The following is a 26,604-nucleotide window of genomic DNA, read 5'->3' on the forward strand; positions in this document are numbered from 1 at the left end:
TGGCCGTCAGGGACACAAAGCAGGGCAGCCACCCCAGCCAGCGGCAGAGGTTCCTGCCAAGTGGGGGAGGGGCAGAGACCCACCAGTGCCAAGGCTAGGATGGCCTCCTTACCTCGTGTTCAAAGAATCTGTCCTCAAGGGTCTTGTCTCCAGGGTTACTGCCAGCTCCTTCAAACAGCAGCTTGTATTCCTACAGGAGGGGAGGGTCAAGTTAAACACCCTCACCTTTCAAAGCCCCCCTCACCAACCCCCAACTTCCTGGTTCAGTCAAGGTAGAGGGCAGAAAGAGGGGACGGCTCTGCACTTCTGGACCACATCTAGACGACCGGCCATGAGCCCCGAAAACCAGAGGGGAATGGGCCGGGGCACTTTCCTTGCCTAGCTGGCTCTTTTCCACAACAGGGGTTACCCCTGACAGGCCAGGAGGGTCGACTCTTTCTTCCCCATTGGACAGATGGGGATACTGAGGCCCAGTGAGGTAAAGTGCCCAAGGCCATGCAGCACAGCAGGCAGAGCTGGGGATCAAACCCTAGGTCACCAGACTCACAGCTCTAGCTGCTAGATTATGTTGCCCTGGCCCTCTGACATTTCAGCAACTGCCAGGTCAGGGCTCAGATCTAGGGGTTGGGAATCCACAGAGCCCCCCCACCCCACACACCCCGGGCCATTTCCAAAGGGTAATGTGGAGTGGGTACCAACGAGCACCGAGCCTCTCTGCCACTGGAGCTGGGAATCCAACCTAGACCCATCACAATACCCACACTCTGGAGTCGTGGGGGCTCCCTGAAGCCAGGCCAGAGGGCTAGGGCGCAGGGCCAGTATTTGTTGAGTGCTTACTCTGTGCAGAGCACTGGACTAAGTGGTTGGGAGCATACAACAGAGGTAGTAGACACGATCACTGCCCTCAAGAAGCTCCCAGTTTTATGTGGGAAGCCACCCCAGCTACAATCTAGTGTCTAATCCTGACACCAGAGTTTAAAGGCTCTGACTGAGCCAGCTGGGGCCCAGGCCCATGTATTAGATGGGTCTCCTGGGGCTCACGGGGCGGTGGAGGGGGCGGTGGAGAGGGGAAAATGAGTCCAATTACACATGCAGCATCTGAATCCTGACTAAAGCTGCAAAGGATCTTGAGCATTACAGAGGTAACCAGAGATGGTCAGGGAGAGGGCCAGGGGGAAGGGAGAAAAGAAGAGGGGAGGGGAGATGGGGAGAGAGAGAAGATTGGTGGCGGGGGAAGGCAGGGAGGGAGAGAGCCTTGCTCCTTCAGGGCCCCCACTAATTGCAGATATCCAATTTCGGGCATCAGTCTGCAACAGCACTTAGAACAGTGCTTTGCACATGGTAAGCGCTTAATAAATGCCATTATTATTATTATTATTATCTTCTTAAGCCCCTGAGCGCCCAGCACGCAGCTCTGAGGGAGATGGGGCAGGGCACCTTCTTTGGAGGTACCAGCCCAGACCACTTGACTTGGGCAGTTTAGCAGACTAGCCCCCACTGAGGGGAGTGCTCCCACGGTCTGGATGGTGGGGGTGACAGGGGCACCTCAGACCTGAGCTGGCTCAGGATGTCCTACTGACCCGCTGGGGCCAGGGCCATGAAACTTGGGTGTAATTTTTCCCAGAGCTGCAGGAGGGGAAAATTCAAGCAGTCTTCAGAGAGTAGATGAGGGCTGTTTCAGGGGCAGAGAATCCTGATTCCCAGTCTCATCTTCAACCCAATAGGTCAGGCTGCCTCCCCCTCAGCCATAGGTGGCGGGTTCTTGGTGGCCCCAGGGGATCGGGCCAGGGAATGGGGTCAGCGACCAAGTGCATGGTGCTTTGGGGGCAGCAGGCCCAGCCATTTAGGGTAGGGAGAGAGCTTGGGGCAGGATAAGGTGAGTTGGGGGAGGCCTATCCCTGCCCCACTGCTCTCAGGACCCCGAGGGGGAGAGATGGATGGGTGGGAAGGTTGGGGGGGGGGGGGGAGTGTGTGTGCTCACCGGGTAGTAGTCGGCTACAGTCTTGACCTGCTCATAGTCGTCAGCCCGGGCCAGCTGGGCCAGGCCCTCGGGGTAGAGCTTCCCACAGTGTGGGAACAACTTAGCCCGGTCCTCCTTGGACAGCTCCGTGCCGAATGAGTTGATGGTGATGATGAAAGCACGTCGGTCTGCTTCGAACTGGGGGACAGACACCCAGACACACCCGAGGGGCTGACGGGGATGGGCCGGGGGGAAGGTGCAGCTGAGCCACACGCCCCCTCTGACACACTTCATGGTGGGTAGTGACCCTGGGCCCTTGGTGGGGCCTCCTTCAAGGGTGTTCTCCCTCCCTGCTTCTCTCCCTCCATCGCTTCCCTCTGCCAGCTCCTTCGGCCAGAGGCGGGCACAGGGGAGAGTCCAGGAAGGCTGCGGGTGCCCCAGGGTTCCTGCTGGTCACCCAGACAGGGAAAAGGGGGGTGCCACCCTACCTCCAGGATGGGACACATGGCATCAGCGGTGGTGCCTCCCAGGATGGTACAGAACTTGTAGAAGGATTCCAGGTACGCCTGCGGGACAGGGCAAGGGCCAGACCAGGAGGGCTGAGTCAGGACCACGGAGCTCATTCAAGGCCCAGCCCCGCCGGCACTCAGCTCTCTCCCCTGGTTGTCCCCATGCTGCCAGAGTCCAGGATTCTTCCTTCTAGTCACAGGGATCCCTGTATCAGGCCAACCAGTACCCAGCCACCACCCTTCTCCTGCAAATTGATCATCCATCATCATCAATGCTGTTGAGCACTTACTATGTGCAGAGCATTGTAGTAAGCGCTTGAGAGTGTACAATACAACAGAGTTGCCTGCCCACAACGAGCTTACAGTCTAGAGGGGGGTCGTCCCAGGCCTCCTCTTCCAGGAAACTTTCCTGACTAAACTTCCCCACTCTCCAACTCCCAGCACCCGTCCCCTTCACCACCACCGTCATTCTTACAGTGACTGGCTGACCCAAATCCTCCAACTGCCTGGAAGCTGGAGCTTGAACTGGGCTGTTCTTCACTTAGTCCCAGTGCGAACGTGGCCAGAGAGGGACGGGGAATGAGACTAGCCATTTGTTGCCTGACTGAGCCTTTCTGACTGCCACTGCACCCCACCCAAGCCCAGGCCTGCCAGCTCTCCAGTTCTTCCCAAAAGACGGCTTGCTTGGGTTGAGCTGGTGGGGGTGGGGTCTATTGTGGAGAGCCTGTCCTGCCCTCACAGTAATGATCAGCTTTTTCAAGCAACCCCCTTCTCCTCCACTCTCCGCTCCCCTGCTAGCCTGGCTAGGGCAGGAGATGGTTCTGGAGAACAGGGTGGGGATTTGCCCCCTTAATTTGTCTGCGAGAAGCCATGGCCAGCAGGCAGCACAACAAAATTTCAAATGATTCCTAGTCCTCCTCACGCCGTAATGATTCCTGACTTGGCATGACCAGTCAGGCCTTTGTTATTCTACTGTTTTCCACCCACAGGAGCCAGACATAGGGTCCCAGTCTGTAAGACAGGGCCCACCTCGGCTCTTGGGTCCAGCCTGCTGCTAACTGGGTGGCTGCAGAGCCCAAAGTCCAGGTGGGAGTCCTAAAAGTCACATCTTTGCCAACATGTGGTTGGACCTGGAAGGAGGAACCGGGGTCACAATCTGTGGTGGGGGAACAAAAAAACAACCCAGGCTCTTGTTCCTATCCAATTTCACCCCACGAAGCTTAAAACAGGACTCCAAAGAGGAAGCCCCGAGAAGCTACGCCCCAAGAAATTGGGGGAGCAGCCATGCTGCTCACAAGCCTGGTGTGCTCTCTGCCCTTGTTAGGGGAGAGAAGGTTGGGTGCCAGGAAAGGGTGTGTGTGTGTGTGTTGGGGGGAGGGTGTATATAATGTCCACCAGAGCATCAGTGGGACTCTGGACTGGAACTCAACTCCTCTGGGCCTCACCCCTCCTCTGGACTGTAAACTCACTGTGGGCAGGGAATGTGTTTGTTATACTGTACTCTTCCAAGCTGTTAGTACAGTGCTCTGCACACAGTAAGCACTCAATAAATACGATTGACTGTGGCTGGCTGACTAGGCTGGGAGAGTGGCAAGGTTATAGGAGGGCATCTGGGAACCAACACCGCCTAACCAAGGCCCTGGACTTCAGAGCCATCAACCACTCTGGCCAAACACTAGGCAGTGAGCCAGAGTCTCCTCCACTCAGCATTAGTGACCAAACTGTTAGCTCTGTTCCCATCGAAGAACATGGATTACTGGCCATGAAGTCAAGAGCAAAAACCAGCTCCGCCAACACTGAGTGGTTTGGGTGGGGCTGCCGCAGAAGGACAAAAAATATAAATGAATAAGTCACCTCTTGACTTGCAAAACTGGGCAAATTGGATCTGCAAGAGCACTGTGGGAAGGACAGGCAACGGAACCTGCTGGGGTGGTTTCCGCCAACCTGAGATCCTGTCCACAAATCAATTCCTGTGTCCCAGCTTCTGCCACTCCCTCTGCAGAGCGGGTGAACGGCTCGCTTCAAACCCATTTATGAGGGCCTTGGGCTGGCAGGCTCCTAGCCTCTTTGGAGAGCCAATTCCCCTAAGTGAATTCCCAAGATCCCAGAGAACTGACCCCATGCTAGGGACAGGTTTGGGAACGGGCAAAGCCAGAGGCAGTATGAACAGAAGTCAGAAAGAAGCTCAAAGCACAGGGCAGATTCGTCTCAAAGAAAGCTTGCTCTCTCTAGACTGTGGCAGAGATTTACATCGCCTGCCATTCACTCAAGAAGCACCACTGACTACCTTTACAGTCTGCCATCTGACTTACTATTGTGCTTGGACATGCCCATGGTCACCAGTGACTTTCTCTCTGTCCCAGGTGGGGCATTTTTAGTCACTGGAGAAGAGATAGGCAGAGTCCTGTCATTCACCTCCTCTGAATGCTGAGGAGAGATGAAGATAGAAGACTCCCTCCCGAGTTGCACACCGACAGAAGCAAGTTTTGCTCCTGCTGAAACTAGTGTTGGGTGGGGGTGTGCAGGGGCGGGGAGAAAGAGAGGAGAGGATGTGAAGAAGGGGATGTAGAGAAGGGGAGGAGACATTTTTACACTGACTTGAGGGAGAAACAGGTTCCAGGTGTGGTAAGCTTCCCTACCATGTCTGCTGCTCTTTCCAATCAGGAAGCTAAAAGACATTTCTGCCCTCTTCCGCCTGTCTGATATGGAACAGAGAGAGAGGAGAGGGACTGTCTCCCCGAGGACCAAGGGAAGATGGAGAGGGACTTTGCTCCCAAACCTAAAACTGCCCAACCTCCAGTGTCCTGGCTGGCAGTAATCCTAGCCTCCCTTGAGCACCCCAGACTGAGCAACTGCCAGACAGGAATGGGGCAAGAAGGCGCCACTCAATCTTGGGACCCGGAAACATATCCAGTAGGGTGAAATGACCAAGGGCGGGAAAGACACATGGTCTCACTCACTGCTGATGCCTAACTACTTCACACCCAGGAATTTGGCCTGAATTCCAACAGACCCAAAGTGGGCACTGCTGCTTTTGACCAGGGTGGTGGGAAAGAACCCCTCAGTTATAGTGGGGATGGCAGCAGTGGTGGTAGCTGCTGGGACCACCCCTTAAGAGGAGGAAGAATTCTCTCCTTTAGTGGCAGGAGCAGCCATTACTTGTGGCTGTACTGGCTCTTGCAGGTGGGAACGGGCATTTCTGGCCTGGTTGGATGAGGCACTTCTGACTTGCCTGGAAATTCCTAGTCGTGACCTGGAGGGCTGATTTTAGTGCAGCTGGGTGGCCACACACCAGGGATTCCTGTTGCCCTCCCCCCGGCACCTGCTGCCAGCACTGGCAGGTGATTGAGGTACAGCAGCAGTGGCCCACGGCAGACTAGTCATGGCCCTTTCATTGGTGCCAATAAGTCCCCAACCTATTCCTATCTCTCCCATTTCCCTTTTTCTCCCTCCTCTGGGCCTGACCCTTTTAACCTCACCCCGTCCCTCTTTAAGCCCTAAAAAAATAATAATAATTAAAAAAAATCTGGTCATCTCATTAAATCTTGATGAGGGGAGCATCTGTGGAGACTGGTTTCCTACTCCTGATTGGCAAAATGATATCAGGAGCCCATCCCATGACCCCAAACCCACCAAAGACAACAGCCTCCTTGCAGCCCCCACAAAATCCCCCATTGGAAAAATAAGAGCAAAATGAACAGAGAAAACACCCACACCCACCTACCCTTCCCATCCCCCTTCAGAGATAAAGGGGGCAGAGGTGCCTTTGTGTGTTTTCTTTGAGCACATACTCTTCGCCAACAGGGCTGGGGTGGCCCAGCACTGAACCCCTGCACTGGGCCCTTTGAGGAAGAGGGTGGTGGGTTGGGATATGGCAAGGAAGTAAAGGAACTAAGGTCCTAGGATTGGGGCTCTAGGGAAATGATATTTAACAACACCCCTCTGCCCTTCCCTTCGTGTCACACCTGTTTCCAGCTCTCCTAGGCAGGCCAGAGAGCCAGGATGGACAGGTGCCAGCCCCTCCTCCCAACAGAGAACCAGCTCCCCTTCGCCCTCTTTTCTCTGCAGCCCTGGCCAGAAGACCCTGGATCAGCTGCCTGTAATTCATAGCTATTAGAAGGCAGAAGCAAGGCTAATCTCCTCATCTCTGGCCACTGCGGCTGGGGACGGGGTGGGGGGAAAGCACGTCACAAGCCATGCAGTTGGTCCTTGAGTTTATGAGCCAGTTTAGTGCTCAGGGTGGGTGAGGGACTGATGTTGCTGGTTGGAACCAGCCCTGCCAAGGGCAGGAGCTGGGTAAATAAGCTTCCCATGCATTGCTCTGTTCCCTGTCTCCAACCAGACCAAAGTGCAACTGCTCTGCCCAGGCCTGGCCCAGAGTCTGATGTCGCCTGAATGGGCTATCCACTCTCCACATCTCCACCCTCCACCCCAGGTAGGGGAGAAGTAGGAAGACAGACAATCATTAGCCTGAGTCAACAGTTGAGTTGGGGCAGGGTGAGGGGAGGACGCTGTCCCTGATGGTGGCCAGGTGCGAAGGCAGTATATGTGTACCTGCCAGAGCAGGGTGGTGGTGTCCAGATCGAGGTGGCAGCTGGGTTGGGAAGTGGTGCTTGAACTCTTCCTGGAAAGAACTCCAGAAGGGCCTGGAGAGGTGCCTGGGTCACAGCAGAGAGGCACAGGGACTGGGTTTCTAGTCCTAGTAATGGAGTTGGAAGTAGCATTTCTTCCCCAGCCGATTTACCCCATTGCTCCGTCTCCCCAGAGCAAGCAGGACTACAGAGAACTGGCCTGGAGACCTAGCCACTTCTCACCTGATAGAGCATGGGTCCTGACATGGACTGGATTTGTGAGAGTTGCTGGGAGTGGAGTGTGTGTGTGAGTTTGTATGTACAGAATTAATGGACAACAATAAAGCATCTCAACAGCTGCTGTACAGGGTGCAGAAACTGGGAAACTGAAAGGAATGACGGCAGAGGAACAGTCTATGGGCAGTAACAAAACAGTGCCTCAGATCAGAGTCACACAACTGAAAACTGGGAGCCAGCTGCCACAGCTAGACCAGCGAGGTATACTGCAGTCAAGGAAGGAGCAGTTTTTCCTCAAGCAGAAGCTTCAAAAGGATTGTGAGATAAGGAGGCAAGAGCAAAAATCACACCAGGCACCACAAACAATAAACATGGGAGCACAAGGGACAGTCCATGTGTGTGCATAGTGTGATAGAGATTGTGGGCCCAGCATTGGCCCTTTCAGTCACACACTCACCCACGAGTGAGAATAGGATAGGGCTGGCTCTCTCATATACACACACACACACACACACACACACACACACACACACACACGTAAATACATGTAGGTTCTCCAAATGGCAGAGTGGACCTAGCCCACTAGCTCAGGACAGACAGGTGCTGGGGCTTTCTGGGCATCTCTAGGTTGCCTGTCTGGATGAACCTCAGAGGGGAACAAAGTCGCCTGGGTGACCCATCCCCACGCCCCCTACCCCTGGTTTCCTGGGTGCTGGGAAGCAAGTGGTTCGGGGACCTCCTGGCTGCCTGCAGGAGGCTCCCCTGACTTGCTGGTTGGCAACTGCCACAGCAGAGAGAAAGGCTTTATCTGGGGGTGGAGGGGAAGATGGGGATGGGAGGTGGCTTTCCTTCCCACCTCCTTCCTCGCTTGGGCAAATATCCCTGGAGAGGAACAGGGGTCCTAGTAGACTCGGACAAAATCCTCCAAGCTGCCGGTGACAGCAGGAGCAGTACCAGCTGAAGGGGGGAGAAGAAACAGCAGCTACGCCCCCTTGTGGCCAAGTCGTAGAGCCCTCTGGCTCCCAGGCCACTTCCCTCGCTCCCTGGCAACTCCGCTGAGGTGTGTAGGGGAAGGGGGCGCGGGGTAGGCTTTCAACACAGATGACCAGGCTGTGCCTCTGTTGCCTCCTCTCACCCCGGCTGGCCGCAGACAGAAAGTGACCAGGTCAGGCCTGCTGCCCACCCATCACTTCTAGGTATCCAGGGGGCCTTCCCTGCACCTTGGGAAGCTGGCGCCGGTTGGCCTTCTCTCGCTGCTCCACTGGCTGGATGCAGCTTCCACCCCAGGGTGTGGAGACAGCACAGCTGAGAAGTCCAAGGCTCCTCAGGCTCCACCCCTACGAAGTCCTGACCTGGAGCCCCTGGACCAACCCAGGGGGGCTGCTCCCCGCTGAGAACTCCTCACGAGTGATGGCTAGGAAGGCTGCTCCCAGATTCTCTCCAGCTGACCCACAGAACTGGGAGCCCGGTCCCTCTGACCCTCCCTCCCTGCTGAGCTGCAGCCCAGCCAGCCACCGAGCTGGACCCACGAGAGCTCGGCAAGGGTGGGACAAAGGCATCCATGCCATCCTGGCATGGGGTAGAAGATTCCCCAGCTAATCACTACCTCCCATTCTTCATCCGTTCCCTTGGAGGCCACACCCTTGGGGACTGGGAGGGGGAACCATAGGAGGGAGTGGGTCAGAGTCCGCAAAAAGGAAATGAGCCATGCCCAGATCACGGGGGCTGAAAAGGCAGGGCTCCCACCCAGTTCACTCGGGACAGGGGTCTGCCGAGTAGCTTTTGGGTCCTCCCCATCCCCAGCTAACTTGTTCCACTTCCCCAGTCACCAGAGCGTTGCCCCCTCCACCTGGGGCCTGCAATCCCGCTGTGTTCACCCTGCTGCCGACAGCCTGGAAAGCAGTGATGACTCGGCAACTGGAATGACTGTGAGCCAGGGGGTGGCTGCTGTGTAAGGTGGAGGAACGTCCAGCTGGCTCCCCTCGAGTGGAGAGGAGCGGACACTCAGGTCAATAAAATCAGCAGACGGCTCTCCAGAGCTGGGGCCCTGACGCAGTGGATCAACAGAGGTCAATCGCAATGTTTCCCCGGTCACCCCGAGAGACTGAAGTGCCACCCAACCGCCAGCCCCTCCAGGGCCAGCAACCACCCTGTAGGGTCAGAACAGCTGAGGGCTAAGGAGTGGCTGTGCCCTGTCTCCTCAGCCACCCTGGCTATGCTGTTCAGAGTAGGTCAGTGTCTCCACCCATCTGCGGCTCAGCCTTTTGGCCTCGGGAGGAACTCTGTTTCTGCTGACCAAGTCATCCCAGCCCCAATCCCAGCATCCCAGCAGTGGACTTTTCCCTAAATACAGGACCTCAATGTCAGCTGGCCTAACCTCTTAGAGAAGTGCAAGAGCCAAATGTCCCGAGCCAAAGCCCTTCAGGCCCATCCTCCACCCTCATCGCTACCAGGCGATCCTGCCTCGGAAGGATGCTCTGACCTCCCAGGCCATATCAATGAAGCCTGAATTCTGCCCCCCACCTCCTCAGAGATACCCCTTTGGCCTCCCTTCCTTCACCCACAGGAGACCAGACAAGGCCCCCAGCAGCACTTGGGGCTGTTTCCTTCCTGGACCTGATGGAGCAGCAAGGAGCAGTCCTGCCATCCATGGGTTTGGATTTCAGCAGCCAGGAGGCAGCCCACGCTCAGAGTAAGCTGGCCCCGTCGGGCAGGCCTCATGACAGGCCGCCCAGGCAGCACTCGTCACATCAGAGGAGATTTCGGTGGGGAAGGATGGCTCCTCGGTGGGCCGGCTGGAATGCCAAGTTCTTCTGTGCTCGGAGCTGGTTTTTTGGGTGTAAGCCCACAGATCTTCTCTCCCCCGGGAGGCCTGGGCGCCTCCCCGCAATCTCAGTCCATCCCACCAGCATCGGGGCTCAGACAGCGCATCGAATCATTCTCTGGGCATCAGTCCCGGAGTTGATCCCCACATTGGGGCCATGCACCGTGGAGCAAACACAAAAGGCAAAACGCATTCGCTGAGGTTTTTCCAGGCTCCCAGAGGGGGCACATCTCGCCCCACATGTCTGTGTACATCGGCCAAGGGCTCTGCAGGAAATGCCAGCTGCACTCAGCCCTGCCAGGCCGGGTGGGTGCGTGGGACTCCAAGCCGGTTAATCATGCCGCGGAATGGAGCCAGAGGAGGAAAGGCAGAAGCTGCAGGGCTGCTGCTGGGTTCACACATGTGGGCATCAACCAGGTGCCAAGCACCACACATCACAAAGCCAGGCCCCCCACTAGCTCAGGGCAGAAGTGGGCATGGGGATACACCCAGCCCTCATGTCCTCTCTCCCCATCTCTACCTCGCTGCCTCCCAGGAGGATCCTGGATTGAGAACTAATGAATCAGGTGAGCACATTTTATGGAGGGGAAGGGGGGAGAGGGAGAGGCGGGTGGCTACAGGGATGTGGAGGTAGCCAGAGACATGATGGGCTCCTGCTGGGCTCAGTGGGGAAGTAGCTCCTTGGGGAGGAGGGAGGAGCAGGGGGAGAGGGGACAGTTGCACTGCAGGCAAAGAAGTGGAGTTTTTTTTGTGGTGGGGGTGGTGGCGGCACACAGAGAGAAGAGAAGGAGAACCAGAGCAGAACTCCACCTTAGCCCACAGTCCCCAAGGGGGCTGGGATTTCCTCAGTACAGTCCTCTGGGCTGGGAACCAATCCGGGTCTGGAACCGTTTACCCAGCATGGCTACGGTCCTATCCCAGACCTCTGGGGCCCCACCTCAGAGTGGCAGGGGTCAGCCAGAGGTGACCGCCACTCTCACAGGTCATCTAGCATATCGTATCGCTGTGACTAGGCAGCCCGGGACTAGGGAGAAAAAAGTTATTTTTCCCATAACGAGATGCTGCCCCTGCCTGCCTCAACTGGCAGAGGGGGCAGAGAGCAGCAAGGAGCCAGCTCCAGCAGGCTCCAGCCCACGGCCGCCATGTAAATCTGCTCACAGCTCTGATCTTATCATAGCACGTCCCCGGGCGCTCCAAATGGAAAGCTTGTTCTCAGTCATGGTCTAACGCTGCCATTATGCCCCGCTCCCAGGGGGAACGGGGCCTGGCTGGCTGGGGACTGGCTTAGTCACACCAGATCACACACCTGGAGCTCCCTCCCACCTGTCTGTCCACCCCATGACCTGCCATTTCCATCCGCCAGTCTGGGATGGGCATTCTCTGGGATCCCCAGGTCGGGGCCTACTCTGGAATGGAAGAGACTTGGGACTGCACTGCCCCCCCGCCCCCTCCAACCCTTCCACATGAGCTGGCCCCCTCCCCCTTGGCCCGGGTACCTTATACAGAGTGTTTCGGATGATCTCAATATTCATCTCGTCCAGATCCTGCTCCGATATGCAGTCTTGGAAAAACGCGGCTGAAATGGACAGATGGACAGGGAGCTATGAGCGAGTGGGGAGGGATTGGGGCGTGGGTCTTCCTAGCTGGCTGAGGCTTGGCAGAGGAGAAGCAGGGAGAGAGAGGTGGGCCATCTCCTCCAAGCCAGGCCACAGTGGGAAAGGTGTCGCCTCGCTTGGCCAGGCCAGGAGCCTCACGTTTATCTCAGTAACCTCACTGGTACCCAGGAACCGCTGATGCCAATCAAGTCCCCAGTCCCAGACTGCTTAGAGGAGGCAGCGACAGTGAGGCCCTCGTATCCCCAGGGCTGCAGTTGCTCTGGCCTCCCTGCTGGAACCTAACTTTGCTCTGACTGGTAATCTACCCCTGGAATTGGCTACCACCCACCCCATGACAGGCAATCCCAAGCCTTCCCACACTTCCCCGGGCTCTCTGCCGGGCTGGTCCCAAACTGCTTAAGAGGGGCTGGGGAAGAGAGCTTTAGCCACCCACCAATGACATTTGGAGGTAGATTTAGGATGATTTCTTCTTTTATTTTCTTTCTCAAATTGATCTATAAATAAAGGAATCTGGCAAGTGCTTGGGCCATAACATGATCTAATCGCTTGTGGTATTAAAACAAACTTACTCTATGCCAAAGATGTGTTTGCATAAGAGACCAGAATTGCCTCCCCCATTGCTGTCCACCACCATGGTCGGAGTGGGGCCGGATTATCTTTACCCCTCCGCCCCCATCTCTCTGAGCTCCTGTTTCAGAGGGAAATACTCGGGACGGTAGAAACTCGAAGGCTATGAGTGGAGTGGTAACTTTGAGGACTCAACTATTGACACTCCCTGGGAAAATATCCCTCCCTCATGCTCCCTCACCCTGCTCTTAGGCCCGGAGTTCCAGAGATGAGGCCCTAGGGAGCGGTGGTGGTGGTAGTTTTGGGATGGGGGACCCATGGGCACAGACTCAAGGCTGGTTCAGCCTGGTTCAAGCCCAAGTGCCCAGGGAACACTGACTCCTTGGGTGGATGGTGGGTCTGGGGCATATCCTGAGAGCAAATAAATGGGATGACAAGGAAGAGAATGTAGCAAGGCAAACAGCCAGGCCTCTGACTGCTATTCCAGAAAAAGCTCAGTCTGGGGAAGGGGTGGGAATCTTCTCCAACCTGGAGTGGCCCCAATGATCCTTAGAAATCCAGGTTGGTTCCAAGGCTACCTTACCAGGGTCAGATCTACTTTGGGGGTCACCCTGGGAGTCTGAGCCCAAACCCTAAAGCCTGCTCTGAAATGGTCTGAAATGGCACTGGCACTAACCTAGGCCCCTGTGAGTCCTCCAGTCCTGTCTCCCGGCAGGCTGCCGGCTGGGATACCACGTGCTCTTTGTGGGGAGATGGAAATGGTGGGGCTTCCCATACGCTCTTCATTTTCAGGCTTGGAACACCTAAATAAATATCCCTTTCCCTTCTCATTCCAGGTTGGCTGGTCCTAGCCCTCTCTGCAGACTCTATAAACTCTGAAAAGGAGTTTCTGATCTAGTTGCTTTGGTCTAGAGGAACAGAGTGGTCTAGTGAAAAGAGCATGGACTTGGGAGTGAGGACACTTGGATTCTAATCCCAGCTCTGGCACTTGCCTGCTCTGGGATTTTAAGCGAATCACTTAATTTCTTTGGGCCTCAGTTTCCTCATCTGTAAAAATGTGGATAAGATGCCTGTTCTCTCTCCCCATTTAGACTGTGAGCCCCATGTGCAGTAGGGACTTTGTCCGATCTGCTTATATGATATTGAGAAGCAGCATGGCGTAGTGACTAGACCCCGGGGCTGGGAGTCAGAAGGTCGTGGACTCTAATTCCGACTCCACCACTTGTCTGCTGTGTGACCTTGGGCAAGTAACTTCACTTCTCTGGGCCTCAGTCATCTCATCTGTAAAATGGGGATTAAGACTGTGAGCCCCAAGTGGGACAACCTGATTTCTATGAATCTACCCCCATGCTTAGAACAGTGCTTGGCACATAGTAAGCGCTTAACAAATAACATTATTATCTACACCAGTGCTTAGTACAGTGCTTGTACTTAAATACCACAATTATTTTTAATCAATTCAATTAAAAGTGATGTATTGAGTGCTTACTGCATGCAGTATTTCAAGAAAAGATCTCTTGCTGCCTCTCAAAATCTACCCTGTCCACTTGTGCTTCTCACCCTATCCCCTTCATACCTTATTAAAACACTTGCCCACTCCCTTCTTCCCTCCTTGACTGCCATCTTCAACCATTCATTCTCCAATGGCTTCGTCCCCACTGCTTTCAAACATGCTTACTTACCACCTACCCTACAAAAACCCTCCTTTGATTCCATGCTTCCCCCTCCAATTATCACACCATCTCCCTCTCCTCCAATGCTCTCGATCTCCTCCAATCTGGTTTCCGCCCCCTTCACTCCACAGAAACAGCCCCCTCTTAGGTAACCAATGACACTCTTCTCACCAAATCTGGCAGCCTCTACTCTATCCTTATCTGCCTAGACCTCTCAGCTGCTTTTTATACTGTGGACCACCCCCTTCTGTTTGAAAGTTTATCCAACCTTGGCTTCACTGACATTGTTCTCTCTTGGTTTGCCTCCTACCTCTCTGAACACTCCTTCTCAGTCTCTATTTCAGGCTCCTCCTTTACTTCCCACCCTCTAGCAATGGGGGTCCCTCCAGGTTCAGTTCTAGGTCCCTTCAATTCTCCATCTACACCCACTCCTTTGGAGAACTCATTCATACTCCCATGGCCTCAACTACCATCTTTGTGCAGCTGATTCCCACAACTACATCTCCAGCCCTGACCTCTCCTCGCATTTCCACCTGCCTTCAGAACATCTCTACCTGGATGTCCCGCTGATACCTCAAACTAAACATGTCCAAAACAGATCCCCTTCTCTTCCCACCCAAACCCTGTCCTCCCCTATCTTTCCCATCCCTGTGGACCATACCACTACCCTATCTCACAAGCTCATAACATCAGTGTTGTCCTCGACTCATCTCTCTCATTCAACCCATATTTAATCTGTCACAAAACCCTCTCAGTTCTACCTTAATAATCATAACTGTGGCATTTGTAAAGCACTTACTATGTGCCAGGTATTGTTCTAAGCGCTGGGGTGGATACAAGCTAATCAGGTTGGACAGAGTCCCCATCCCATATTGCGCTCACATTCTTAATCCCCATTTTAGAGACGAGACCTTGACAACATTGCTAAACACTGCCCTTTCCTCTCCATCCAAAATGCTACTACATTTAAAAATATATTTGTTAAGTGCTTACTATGCGCCAGACACTACTAAATTCTGGGGTAAATACAAGTTAATTCGGTTGAACACAGTCCATGTCCCACATGGGGCTCAGTCTTAATCCCCATTTTACAGATGAGGTAACTGAGGCACAGAGAAATTAAGCGACTTGCCCAGGGTCACACAGCTGACAAGTGGCGGATCCAGGATTAGAACCCAGGTCCTTCTGACTTCCAGGCCTGTGCTCTAGCCAGTAGCCACGCTGCTTCTCTAAGTACTGATCCTATCCCATCTTGACTATTGCATCTGCCTCCTTTCTGATCTCCCTGCCTCTTGTCTCTCCCCACTCCAGTCCATACTTCATTCTGATGTCCGGATCATTTTCCAAAAAAAAGGTTCAGTTCATGTCTCCCCACTCCCCAAGAACTTCCAATGGTTGCCCATCCACCTCCGCATCAAATAGAAACTCCAGACCATTGGCTTTAAAACACTCAGTCTGCTCGCCCCCTCCTACCTTACCTCACTGATGTCTTATTACAACCTAGCCCACCCAATTTGCTCCTCTACCTTCAACTTGCTCACTGTACCCCGATCTCATCTATCTTGCCGCCAACCCCTTTCCCACTCCCTCCCCCTCTCTATATACCAGACCACCACTCTCCCCACCTTCAAAGCTTTATTAAGGTCACATCTCCAAAAAAGCCTTCTCTAAGTCCCTCTTTCCCTGGCTTCCTCCCCCTTCTGTGCCATCTTTGGACTTGGATCCGTGACCTTTGGGAATTTTATGCTTGTCCCAACCTCAACCCCACAATACTTATGTACAGCTCTAAAAATTATATATTATAAATTATTTATAGTAATGGCTGTCTCCCCCTCTAGACTGAAAGTTTGTTGTGGGCAGGGAACATTATCTACCATTAACTCTCATGCACTATTCTCCCTCAAACAGTACAGTGCTCTGCACACAGTAAGTGTTCAATAAATACCACTGATTGATTGCAGATTACTGCACTCAATGCTTTAGTACAGTGCTATTGTCTGGTCTTATGCTGTCGAGTCGTTTCTGACCCATAGCTACTCCATGGACACGTCTCTTCCAGAACACCCCACCTATAGCTGCAATCGTTCTGGTAGTGTATCCATTTTTCTTGGTAAAAATATGGATGTGGTTTATCACTGCCATCTTCCACGCAGTAAACTTGACTCTCCACCCTCAACCCTCTCCCATGGCGCTGCTGCCCAGCACAGTGAATTGTGACTTGTAGCAGATTGTCTTCTACTCGCTAGCCCCTGCCCAAGCTAGGAATGGAATGGGTATGCCTCTGCTTGACTCTCCTTCCCGTAGCCAAGACTGGTAGAGTACTGGAAACTCTCCAGATGTGATCCTGAGTTGGGCATGCTATTATTATTGTATTTTGACAAATGAAATTGACCAGAGATAGGGCTTTCTTCTTTCTCTCCCCTCCCTCTGCCCATTCCCAAGCTTGGCTGGATTCCCAAGGTTGGCTGGACCGCAGACAGGACCTTCCTCCTGCTAATAATAATAATAATAATGATGATGATGATGACTGTATTTATTATTTACTATGTGCCAGACACTGTGATAAGCACTGGGTAGATACAGGATAATAAGCTCATAAAGAGTCCTTGTCCCAGGGCAGGTGGGAGAAGCAGTGTGGCCTAGTGGACAGAGTACAGGCCTCGGAGTCAGAAGGACCTGGGTTCTAATTCTGGCTCCGCCACTTGTCTGCTATGAGACCCTGGGCAAGTCACTTAACTTCTCTGTGCCCCAGTAACCTCACCTGTAAAATCAATCAATCAATCAATCGTATTTATTGAGTGCTTACTATGTGCAGAGCACTGTACTAAGCGCTTGGGAAGTACAAATTGGCAACATATAGAGACAGTCCCTACCCAACAGTGGGCTCACAGTCTAAAAGGGGATTAAGACTGTGAGTCCCATGTGGGACATGGACTGTGTCCAACCTGATTATCATGTATCTATCTCAGCACTTAGTACCGTGCCTGGTGCATAGTAAGTACTTAATAAATACCACTATTATTGTTAGAACAGGTATTGTATTCCACCTTACAGTTGAGAAGGTTGCAGAACAGGGAAGTTAAGAGCACCATGGCCTAATGGATACAGCACAGGCCCGGGAGTCAGAAGGACCTAGGTTCTAATCCCAGGTCTGCCACTTGTCTACTGTGTGACCTTGAGAAAGTCACTTAACTTCTGCCTCAGTTACCTCATCTGTAAAATGGGGATTTAAGACTGTGAGTCCTATATGGGACAGGGACTGTGTCCAACCTGATTAGCTTGTATTTACCCCAGCAGAATGCCTGGCTCATAGTAAGCACTTAACAAATGCCCGCCCCTGCCCCTCAAACCCCCCACCCAAAAAAGTGATTTGTCCACGGTCACACAGCAGGCAAGTGGAAGATCCGAGATTAGAATAATCACAACAATGATGATGACAATGACAATAATAACAACGATTGTGGTATTTAAGTGCCTTACTATGTGCCAAGCGCTTTTAATAAGCACTGGGGTAGATACAAGAGAATCAAGTCAGACACAGTCCTTGTCCCACATGGGAACAGAGTCTAGGGGAGAGGGAGAACAGGTATTGAATCTTCATTTTACAGATGAGGACATTGAGGCGCAGAAGTTAAGTGACTTGCCCAAGGTCACAGGGCAGGTGAGAAGCAGAGCCAGGTTTAGATCCCAGGTCCCCTGATTCCCAGGCCTGTGGTCTTGCCACTAGGCTATGTCTAATTTCCACCTGTGCAGTCTCTCCCAGCGCTTACTACAGCAGTCTGCATACAGTGAGCATTTAATAAATGCTATTACTACTACTATGTCAGTCCTGTGCTCTTTCCACTGAACTAGGCTGCCTCCCCAGGCGCTGAACTTCCTTCACTGAGCCCACAGGGTGGAATGGGACCTCAGATATCAGTGGAGGAAGAGGAGGTGGTGAAGCTTTGGGAGTTCCAGATGGCGGGCCCAATAAGACTGGGATCCCTCTCCTGCTAAAGGAACAGGAGTTGGGCAGCCCTTAAAGACCACACAACCTCAAACCCATGGGTTCCTTCCAGATGGCAGGGCAGGATGAGTTGCTCCTTGAATGAAACCAGGGTTGCTCCCATCACCCTCACCTTCATCTCCCAGATCCAGGTCTGCCTGGAAATCTCACACAAAGCTTTCCTGCACATAGCCCAACTCCTGGGGCAACAGTGTAACTGTAAAATAGGCTGAGGGATTGGGCAGAGATCCGTCACTTGGTGCTGGCATCCCAAGCAACCTTCCCCACCTCCCCACACCAACCAATGCCCCCTCCCTGCTCGACTCACTGTGGTTTCTGGGAGAAGACTTTCCCATGGGCCCCAGACCTGTTGCTACGGGCAGGAGGGAACATAAGGAGACTGCTTACAGAGGTTTCGGGCCCACAGCAGTGACTGGAGATCCTTGGCAGACATCCCTCTAAACCAAGCCCCTCATACCCCGAGAGGCTTCCACCTTAGTGTCCCCCAGAATCCCCAGGTCTAGCAGATACCCTGCCAAGGGGCGGGAGGGGAACAGCATTGCCCGCTGGCATGACTCACCAAGAGGAGTGTCCACTAGAATGGCATTGTAGAGCTCAGCTGGTGTCTGGGCAATGTTCACCGCCTCCATCTGCTCAAAGCTGCCCAGAGGGTGGCACTTGGGCACAAGCTCAGCAATGGAGCGCTGGTGCAGGGTGCCTGTGATGAGCAGGATGACGTTGTCGATCATATAACTGTACCTGCGGGGGTGGGGGATGGGACAAAGTCACACATGCTCGGCGTTAGAACTGTTACGAGAGAGAAGGAGCAGGCAGGCGCCTCTCGACGGACTGACCCAGGGAATCAGAACCAGTTTCTCCCATCACTTGCAAGGCCGGCTCTAGACATTCAGTGGGTCTGAAGAGATGACTTTGGCTCGTGGCTCCTCGTCCAGCTCAGTCTGGAGCCTCTGCCAACAGAGGCTATATGTTGCCAACTTGTACTTCCCAAGCGTTTAGTACAATGATCTGCACACAGTAAACGCTCAATAAATATGATTGAATAAATGAATGAAAGGGAGATGAGAGCAGTGGAACTCCCAATAGGTGGTGGAGTACTTTTGTTCTTTCAAACAACTCCAGTTGAAGCTCCTGGAGCTCCAGGTGAAAGTCCCAAGAGGCTAGGGATCCCTTTACACCACTTGTCTGCTATGTGACCTTGAGCAAGTCACTTCACTTCTTTGTGCCCCCGTTACCTCATCTGTAAAATGGGGATTAAGACTGTGAGCCCCATGTGGGACATTGGCTCTGTCCAACCTGATTAGCTGGTATCAACCCCAGCACTTAGTACAGTGCCTAGTATAAAGTAAGCACTTAAATACCATAAAAAAGAGGAATTGAGAGACCTGCAAAGCCCACATCCCCAGGCCAGAGGTTCCTCGTGGCTCAGGTTCTCCAGAATGGAAAGCGGCTCCTTAAACGAGACACCGGGGTCATGCCTATTGCCTTCACTGTCCAGATCTAGTCTGTAAGCTCTTGGGGGCAGGGAAGATGTTGACCAACTGTGTTATACTGTCTTCTCCCAAGCTCTCAGTACAGTGCTCTGCTCACACAATAAGTGTGTTGATTGAGCAAATCAATCATCGATTGACTGAGTGATTGCCTGTATCCTAAGGGGCGAGATCTGCTTTGCCATCACACCGCTCACTTCTGTGAGTCCCCCTAGGAATGACTCCCACCAATCACGGGCCCTATGCAGCTGCCTGTCCTGACAACCTGCCCTGGGGGAGACACCGAGCTTCTCTGGGCCTGGCTCTACCGGGAATCCTATTGGGCCCAGCCCCGCGCCAGTGCAACCACATTCAGTTATCTGCACGGGATGCCACGCAGTGCTCGGAAGGTTGGCAGCCCCTGGAGATTCAGTGCCCAGGCTTTTGGTGGGGGCCGGGAGGGAGAGGGAAACCACAGCGAGGGTAGAAGGCAGAGTCACCAGGCTTGGCTTGCCTGAAACTGGGAGAAGAATCCTGACCAAATGAGGAGGAAAGGCCGACAAGGCACTTGGGGTACCAGATGCTAGCCCTTGGGCAAATGCAAAACACTGCAGAGGTTTGGCGAGCTGAAGGATTTGCAGAGACCAGAGAAACCCAAGAGGTAAAATGTGGCTTCTCTCGGCCTTCCCAGACCACTCCTCCCCCTCTTCCAGGGGCCCAGGCTTAGCCCTGTGGTTGTTCTATCAAAAGACTGGCCAGATCCAGGGTTCCATCCACCATCAGACAGGAGCCCCAGGCAACTCCAGCGAGGTATAGCTATGCTGGGGGCTTGCCATCATCAGTTCCCTTCTTTTCCTCCCCCATTCCCAACAGCTGGTCCCCTTCCCCCTCGTCCATCCTCCTGACGGTCAGTCCCTCAGGAGCAGAGGCAGGGGTCGGGGGCCCAGCAGACTGGTTCCTAACCCCCAGCCACCACCCAACCTCTGCCCGAAGGCGTTGGGACCTGGCTGCCAGCACCAGTCCCTGGGTTTGCACTCACCCCACCTCTCCTCCCCACCCGGAGCTGGCAGGGAATGAGAGGGAAGGGGGTGAGACCAAACGCAGCCATCCTCTCAGGCTTCCCAGACAGCTGACCCAGTAGGTGTCCTCTCACCCCGGCAGCAGGCCTTCCCTGAAGTCATGTGACCCGGGAGCCCTCTCAGGAGGTGATAGAGAGAGGGAGCAGATGTGCCTGTACCAGACCCATCCCAGAACAGGCCAGCTTGGGGGAACCGCTAACGGTGATTCAGAGACACAGTCCAACATCCTCTTCTGAGGCGGGCCAAAGAGGCAAAGGTACCGTGGTACTGACCACCAGACAAAATGAAAATCTGGGCTTTCCCCTGGTCAGCCCGTCAGCCCGACCCGGCGAAAGGGTGAGCGATCTGACAAGGAAACCATATGTAAGCAATAAACAGTAGTTACTGTTCCAATGAGACAAGACAAGCCAAATAGCTCCACTGCTTTCTCCAAAGAGTCAGAGAATAAGAGGCTAACGGAATCTAGCAGCAACACTCTCTGTACCAAGGCAGCCCAAGGGGGATGTTTCCAGAGACCAGTTTAGTGGAAGGAGGAGACACGCTTGTGCAGTCACAAGAGGAGAGGAGGGAGAAAGAGATGGAGGAGGATGAAGGGAGGGGGAGGATGATGGCTGGAGGAGTCACAGAGCAGCATGGCATAGTGGATAGAGCATCTGCATAGGAGTCAGAAAGACATGGGTTCTAATCCAGGCTCTGCCACTTCTCTGCTGTGTGACCTTGGGAATGTCACTTCACTTCTCTGTGCCTCAGGTACCACAACTGTAAAATGGGGATTGAGACTGTGCGCCCCACGTGGCACAGGGACTGTGTCCATCCCAATTTGCTTGTAACCACCCCGGTGCTTAGTACAGTCACTGTACTAAGTAAGCACTTTACAAATACAATAATAAGTATGACCCTCAGCTCCCCGCCCAGCATTTTCAGCTACATTTGTATCCACCCCAGCACTTAGTACAGTGACTGGCACATAGTAAGCACTTTACAAATACAATAAGTATGACCCTCAGCTCCCGGCCCAGCATTTTCAGCCACACACCTGGTTGATGGAGGTAGGTTTGGACAGGGGGCAGTCCCACTGTCCCACAGAAATCTCCAATCTCTCGACCCCCTCCAATTCTCCAAAGTCATCATGACCCATTTGAAAATCCAGATACTAGGCTGACCCCATCCAACTCAAGCGGTCTCACCTGCTTTAACTCTGCCCTCTCCCCAACCCAGAAACAATATTTCTCCATCCTTATTGATTCCCGTGGCTACTGGGCGGGCCTATTTCAAACTTTTAACTCCCTCCTCAAATCCCCGCTCTCCTCCCACCTTCCCCACCTCTTGCCCGTAATTACCTATTTCATTGATAAAACTGAAAGTATCAGATGTGATCTCCCTAAAATCTCCCCTGCACCTCTCCAGTCCCACCCTCCTCTTAGGCTGATTGGCTCTCCAATCCCTCCCAGCAGTATCTGAAGAGGAGATCTTTCACCACGTTTTTAAAAAATCTCCCTCCTCCACCTGTGCCTCTGACCCATCCCTTCACACCTTATTAAAACACTTCCCTCCTCCCCTCCCTGGCTGCCATCTTCAACCGCTCCTCCCCCACTCCTTTCAAACATGCCCATGCAATCCCCTATCCGAAATAAACCCTCCCTTGACCCCATGGTACCTTCCAGTTATTGCCCTTCTTCTTACCATTTCTTTCCAAATTCTTTGAGCAAGTTGCTTACAACCACTGTCTCCACTTTCTCTCCTTCAATTCTCTCCTTGACTCCCTGCAATCTGACTTCTGCTTCCTCTAATTCTCTCCTTGACTTCCTGCAATCTGGCTTCTACCTCCTCCACTCCACAGAAATGATCTTCTCTAAGGTCACCAATGACCTCCTCTTTGCCAAACCCAACAACCTCTACTCCATCCTAACCTTCCTTGACTGCTCAGCTGCCTTTCAACATGTGGACCACCCCCTTCTCCTGGAAACTTTATCTAACTCTGGCTTCACTGACATTGTTCTCTCCTGGTTCTCCTCCTATTTCTCTAACCACTCATTCTCAGTCTCTTTCGCAGGCTCCTTCTCTGCCTCCAACCCTGTAACTGTGGGGGTGCCTCAGAGCTCAGTTCTGGGTCCTCTTCTATTCTCCAGCCATACCCACTCCCTTGGAGAACTTATTCACTCTCACAGCTTCCACTGCCATACCTACAGATGATTTCCAAATGCACCTCTCCAGTCCTGACGTCTGTCCTCCGTAGTCTCACATTTCCTCCTGCCTTCAGGATACCTCTATTTGGACGTTCTACCAACTCCTCTAACGTAATATATCCAAAACAGAACTCCTCATCTTCCCACTCAAACCTTGGCCTCCCCCTCACTTTTCTATCACCACAGACAACACCACCATCCTCCATCTCACATATTTGACCTGCATATTCAGTCTGTCACAATATGTTGTGGGTTCTACCTTCACAGCATCTCTAGAATACATCTCTTCCCCTCCATCCGGACTGCTCCCACATTGATCCAATCAGTTATTTCCCACCTGGACTGCTGCAACCTCCTTGCTCACCTCCCTGCCTCTTGTCTCTCCCGTCTCCAATTCATACTTCACTCTGCTGTCCAGATAGTTTTTCTTAAACAAACAACAACATCAGCAAAAGGACAGTCCACAACTCCCTGCTCCTCAAAACCTCCCATGGTTGCATTAAACAGAAACTACTTACCACTGGCTTTAAAGCACTCAATCAGCTAGTCCCCTCCTACCTTGCCTAACTGATCTCCTACTACAACCCAGCCCGCACACTTGGCTCCTCTAAAGCCAGCCTACTCACTGTACTCTAATCTTGTTTGTCTAGCTGCTGACCCCTTATTCACGTCCTTCCTCTGGCCTGGAACTCCCTCCTCTTCATATCTAACAGACCATCGCTCTCCCCACCTTCAAAGTCCTTCTAAAATCACACCTCCTCCAAAAGGCCTTCCCTGCTTAAGCCCTCACTTTGACTACCCGCTCTCCCTTCTGCATTGCCTATGAATTTAGCGCTGTACCCTATAGGCACTTGATATTCACCCCAGCCCCACAGCACTTATGTGCATATCTGTAATTTATTTGAATGCTTGACTCCCCCTCTAGACTCTAAGATCCTTGTGGGCAGAAATCGTGTCTACCAACTCTACTGTATTGTACTTTCCCAAGCCTTAATATGGTGCTTGGACCATGGTAAGTGCTCAAGAAATACCACTGATTGACTGACTGATTGGGTGGCTGGATGGTGGTGGGTGTGGTGGGAGGGGGAGGAGGAGAAGGAGAAGGATGTCAGTTGTTCCAGGGGGTTTTTTATGGTATTTTTTAAGCATTTACTATGTGCCAAAAAAAATCACATTGAACCCAATCCATGTACCACATGAGGCTCACAGTATTAATCCCCATTTTACAGGGAGGGGAACTGAGGCACAGAAAAGTTAAATGATTTGCTCAAGGTCATAGAGCAGGTAAGTGGCAGAGCTGGGATTAGAACCCAGGTCCTTCTGGCTCCTTAGCTTGGGCTCTATCCACCAGGCCTCACTGCTTCTAGTTGATGGAACTCGGTCTGAATGTCATAACTGACATCCCAAGGGCAAAATCTGGATGAGCCCTCTCAAACTGGGCATATTCCAAATCACTATATTCAGACCAATGGAGAAAACAAAGCCCAGTCAGTGAGAAGGCAGAAGCGAGCATAGACATTTTAGCTCCTTCCCTTGTTAGCTCCTTCCCCTGCCCCTCCCCTGGCTTCTTCCCCAGCCCACCCTCAATTCCAGAAATCAGGGCAGAGGGTAGGCCAGCTGCTCCCAACACAGTCACTGGGGATTTCTCAACTTGGGGGTGAGAGCAAATACTCAAGTTTCAGCCCAGAGGCAGCCTGTAACACTTGGGAAAATAAGCCAGCAGGAAAGATGGGAAGACTCTGGGCCATAAAGCCTCCGCCCTGTAACTGCAGTCACCACAGTGATGAGAGAATTCCAAAATCCCAATGGATTAGCAGAGCCAACTCCTCGCGACCACCCGGCCCCGCATCCCCATCCAGAGCCGGCGCTCTGAGTGATCAGGATGACACCCCTCCATCTAGGTAGCTCTCTCCAACCGGGAAAGAACCTGCGGCCAAAGGGCCCTAGCCCTAGAACCAACAGAGCCCCGCTCGGACACCCAAGTCATTGAGGAGCCTGGGTTTCTATCACTGGTTTCTTATGGTTGGCTTTTGCGATTTCATTTCTGACATGGGTGTAGAAGCATTACATCGAGGTGAACGGGCACTCAGCACGATTGGAAGGACCCCAGAGAGATTCTCTGGGAGGAAGACTTGATGCAGGAGAGGACTGAAGTTGGGAAGAAGGCAGTAAAGACGGTTGTCAGCTCTGCTGAACACAAGGAGCCACACAGGAGCCCTGCTCAGGTGGGAAGCCCTCAGGCTTCCAGAACTTAAGACTGCAGCATCCCAGTTCAGTCCAGGTTCAGGTGGGATCAGGAGGGAGTCCAGGCTGATCCGGAAGTGGCTGGGCTGACCTTCTGAGCACTGCTCCTGCTTGTGTGCGGTGGTTTGGGGCCCATGTGGTGGCCTCAGTAGATTGCTGGGAATGGGGTGCTGCTTCCCCTATACCAGGTGTCACAGTGACTCTCCAACAGGCTGAAACAGAGTCAGGGGGCAGTTTTGCGAGATTTGGCGGGGAGAAGTGGGGAGTCTGAACTTGACCGGCTTTGGTCCAGCTCTATGTCTTTAACACTCATGGGTCAGGCCTGTGCTGGACTGAATTAAGGGGAAAAGAATAGGCAAGAAGGGGATGTAATAATAATAATGATAATAATATTTGATAAGCACTTACTATGTGCCAAGCACTGCATTAAGCTCTGGGGTGGATACAAGCTAATCAGGTTGGACACAGTCCCCGTCCCACACGGATAGAGCATGGGCCTGGGAGTGAGAAGGTCATGGGTTCTAATCCCAGCTCCACCACTTATCTGCTGTGTGACCTCGGGCAAGTCACTTCTCTGTGCCTCAGTTACTTCATCTGTAAAATGGGGATTGAGACTGTGAGCCCCATGTGGGACAGGGACACTGTCCAACACAATTGGTCTGTATCTACCCCAGCACTTAGTAGAGTGCCTGGCACAAAGTAAGCACTTAACAAATACCACAATTATTATTAGTCTGTCTGACTGTACGAGTGGAGCGCAGAGGGCCAAGAGGGGAGAATGAAGAGTCTACCTGGGATGGAGTGCAATGGGGGAGTGGAAGGACACAGGTTCTATCACCAGAGCATGGAGAGGTTGTCCGTGGAACGTGGTTCACTCTCCTTCCCTCAGCCTGGCTCCTCTGCTCAGGGCTGATTCAGACATCTTGGATTGTGACATCTTTCTGACAGGCCAGCAGCATGGCCACATTAACACACCTCAGGGGTTTAGGCCAGAAGAGGCCTACGGGGCTTCCCCTTGGGGCTAGCTCTCTGGGAGAAGGCCCAGATTTCAGGCACCAGAGAGGACAGGAGACAGAACAGAAACTGGAGCCTCACGCTCCTCTTCTGGTCTCTTCCCAATCCTGCCATTTCTTGTCTCACCCCTATCTCCTTGACGCCAATCATAATAATAATAGTAGTGATGGCATTTATTAAGCGCTTACTCTGTGCAAAGCACTGTTCTAAGCACTGGGGGAGATACAAGGTGATCAGGTTGTCCCACGGGGGGCTCACGGTCTTAATCCCCATTTTACAGATGAGGGAACTGAGGCACAGAGAAATGACTTGCCCAAAGTCACACAGCTGACAAGTGGTGGAGCCGGCATTTGAACCCATGACCTCTGACTCTTTCCACTGAGCCACGCTGGTTCTCTAAGGCTCAAGGCTGCTCAAGGCTGTGGCCACTACAGCTTCCTTCTTCAGGTCACTCCCATCTGCTCCTTTCAGCACACCTTTCCCACAGCCAAGTCCCCAGCTCTCCCCTGACACTGCTCCAGATCTCCCCTACCTCAGCTCCAAGCCAGCCAGCCCAATTGCTCCACCCCCTCATTACAACAGAAGCAGCATGGTCTAGTGGATACAGCACAGGCCTAGGAGTCAGAAGGACCTGGGTTTGAATCCCAGCTCC

At 53.1% G+C, this 26,604-nt stretch overlaps 1 protein-coding gene and 1 non-coding gene across 6 annotated transcripts in view; both read right to left on the minus strand.

Moving 5' to 3' along the window:
* Positions 1-26,604, minus strand: part of ATP6V0D1 (ATPase H+ transporting V0 subunit d1) — a 98,012-nt gene that overhangs the window by 2,203 nt on the left and 69,205 nt on the right. For 4 of the 5 annotated variants that reach the window (XM_038739891.1, XM_038739889.1, XM_038739887.1 and 1 more), the window contains 5 exons: positions 18,523-18,701; positions 11,598-11,677; positions 2,449-2,526; positions 1,982-2,158; positions 113-190 (listed from right to left, as the gene is read on the minus strand). In XM_038739891.1, coding sequence (XP_038595819.1) covers positions 113-190; positions 1,982-2,158; positions 2,449-2,526; positions 11,598-11,677; positions 18,523-18,701 — 592 coding nt within the window. The remainder of the gene's footprint in view (positions 1-112; positions 191-1,981; positions 2,159-2,448; positions 2,527-11,597; positions 11,678-18,522; positions 18,702-26,604) is intronic. The other variant, XM_038739890.1, reaches the window with a different exon arrangement.
* On the minus strand, positions 16,174-16,311 carry LOC119920368. The gene has a single exon (XR_005448119.1). It is a non-coding gene; the product is annotated as a small nucleolar RNA SNORA7 (small nucleolar RNA).

This window comes from Tachyglossus aculeatus, chromosome X1, assembly GCF_015852505.1.
Source record: "Tachyglossus aculeatus isolate mTacAcu1 chromosome X1, mTacAcu1.pri, whole genome shotgun sequence".
NCBI classification, from domain to species: Eukaryota; Metazoa; Chordata; class Mammalia; order Monotremata; family Tachyglossidae; genus Tachyglossus; species Tachyglossus aculeatus.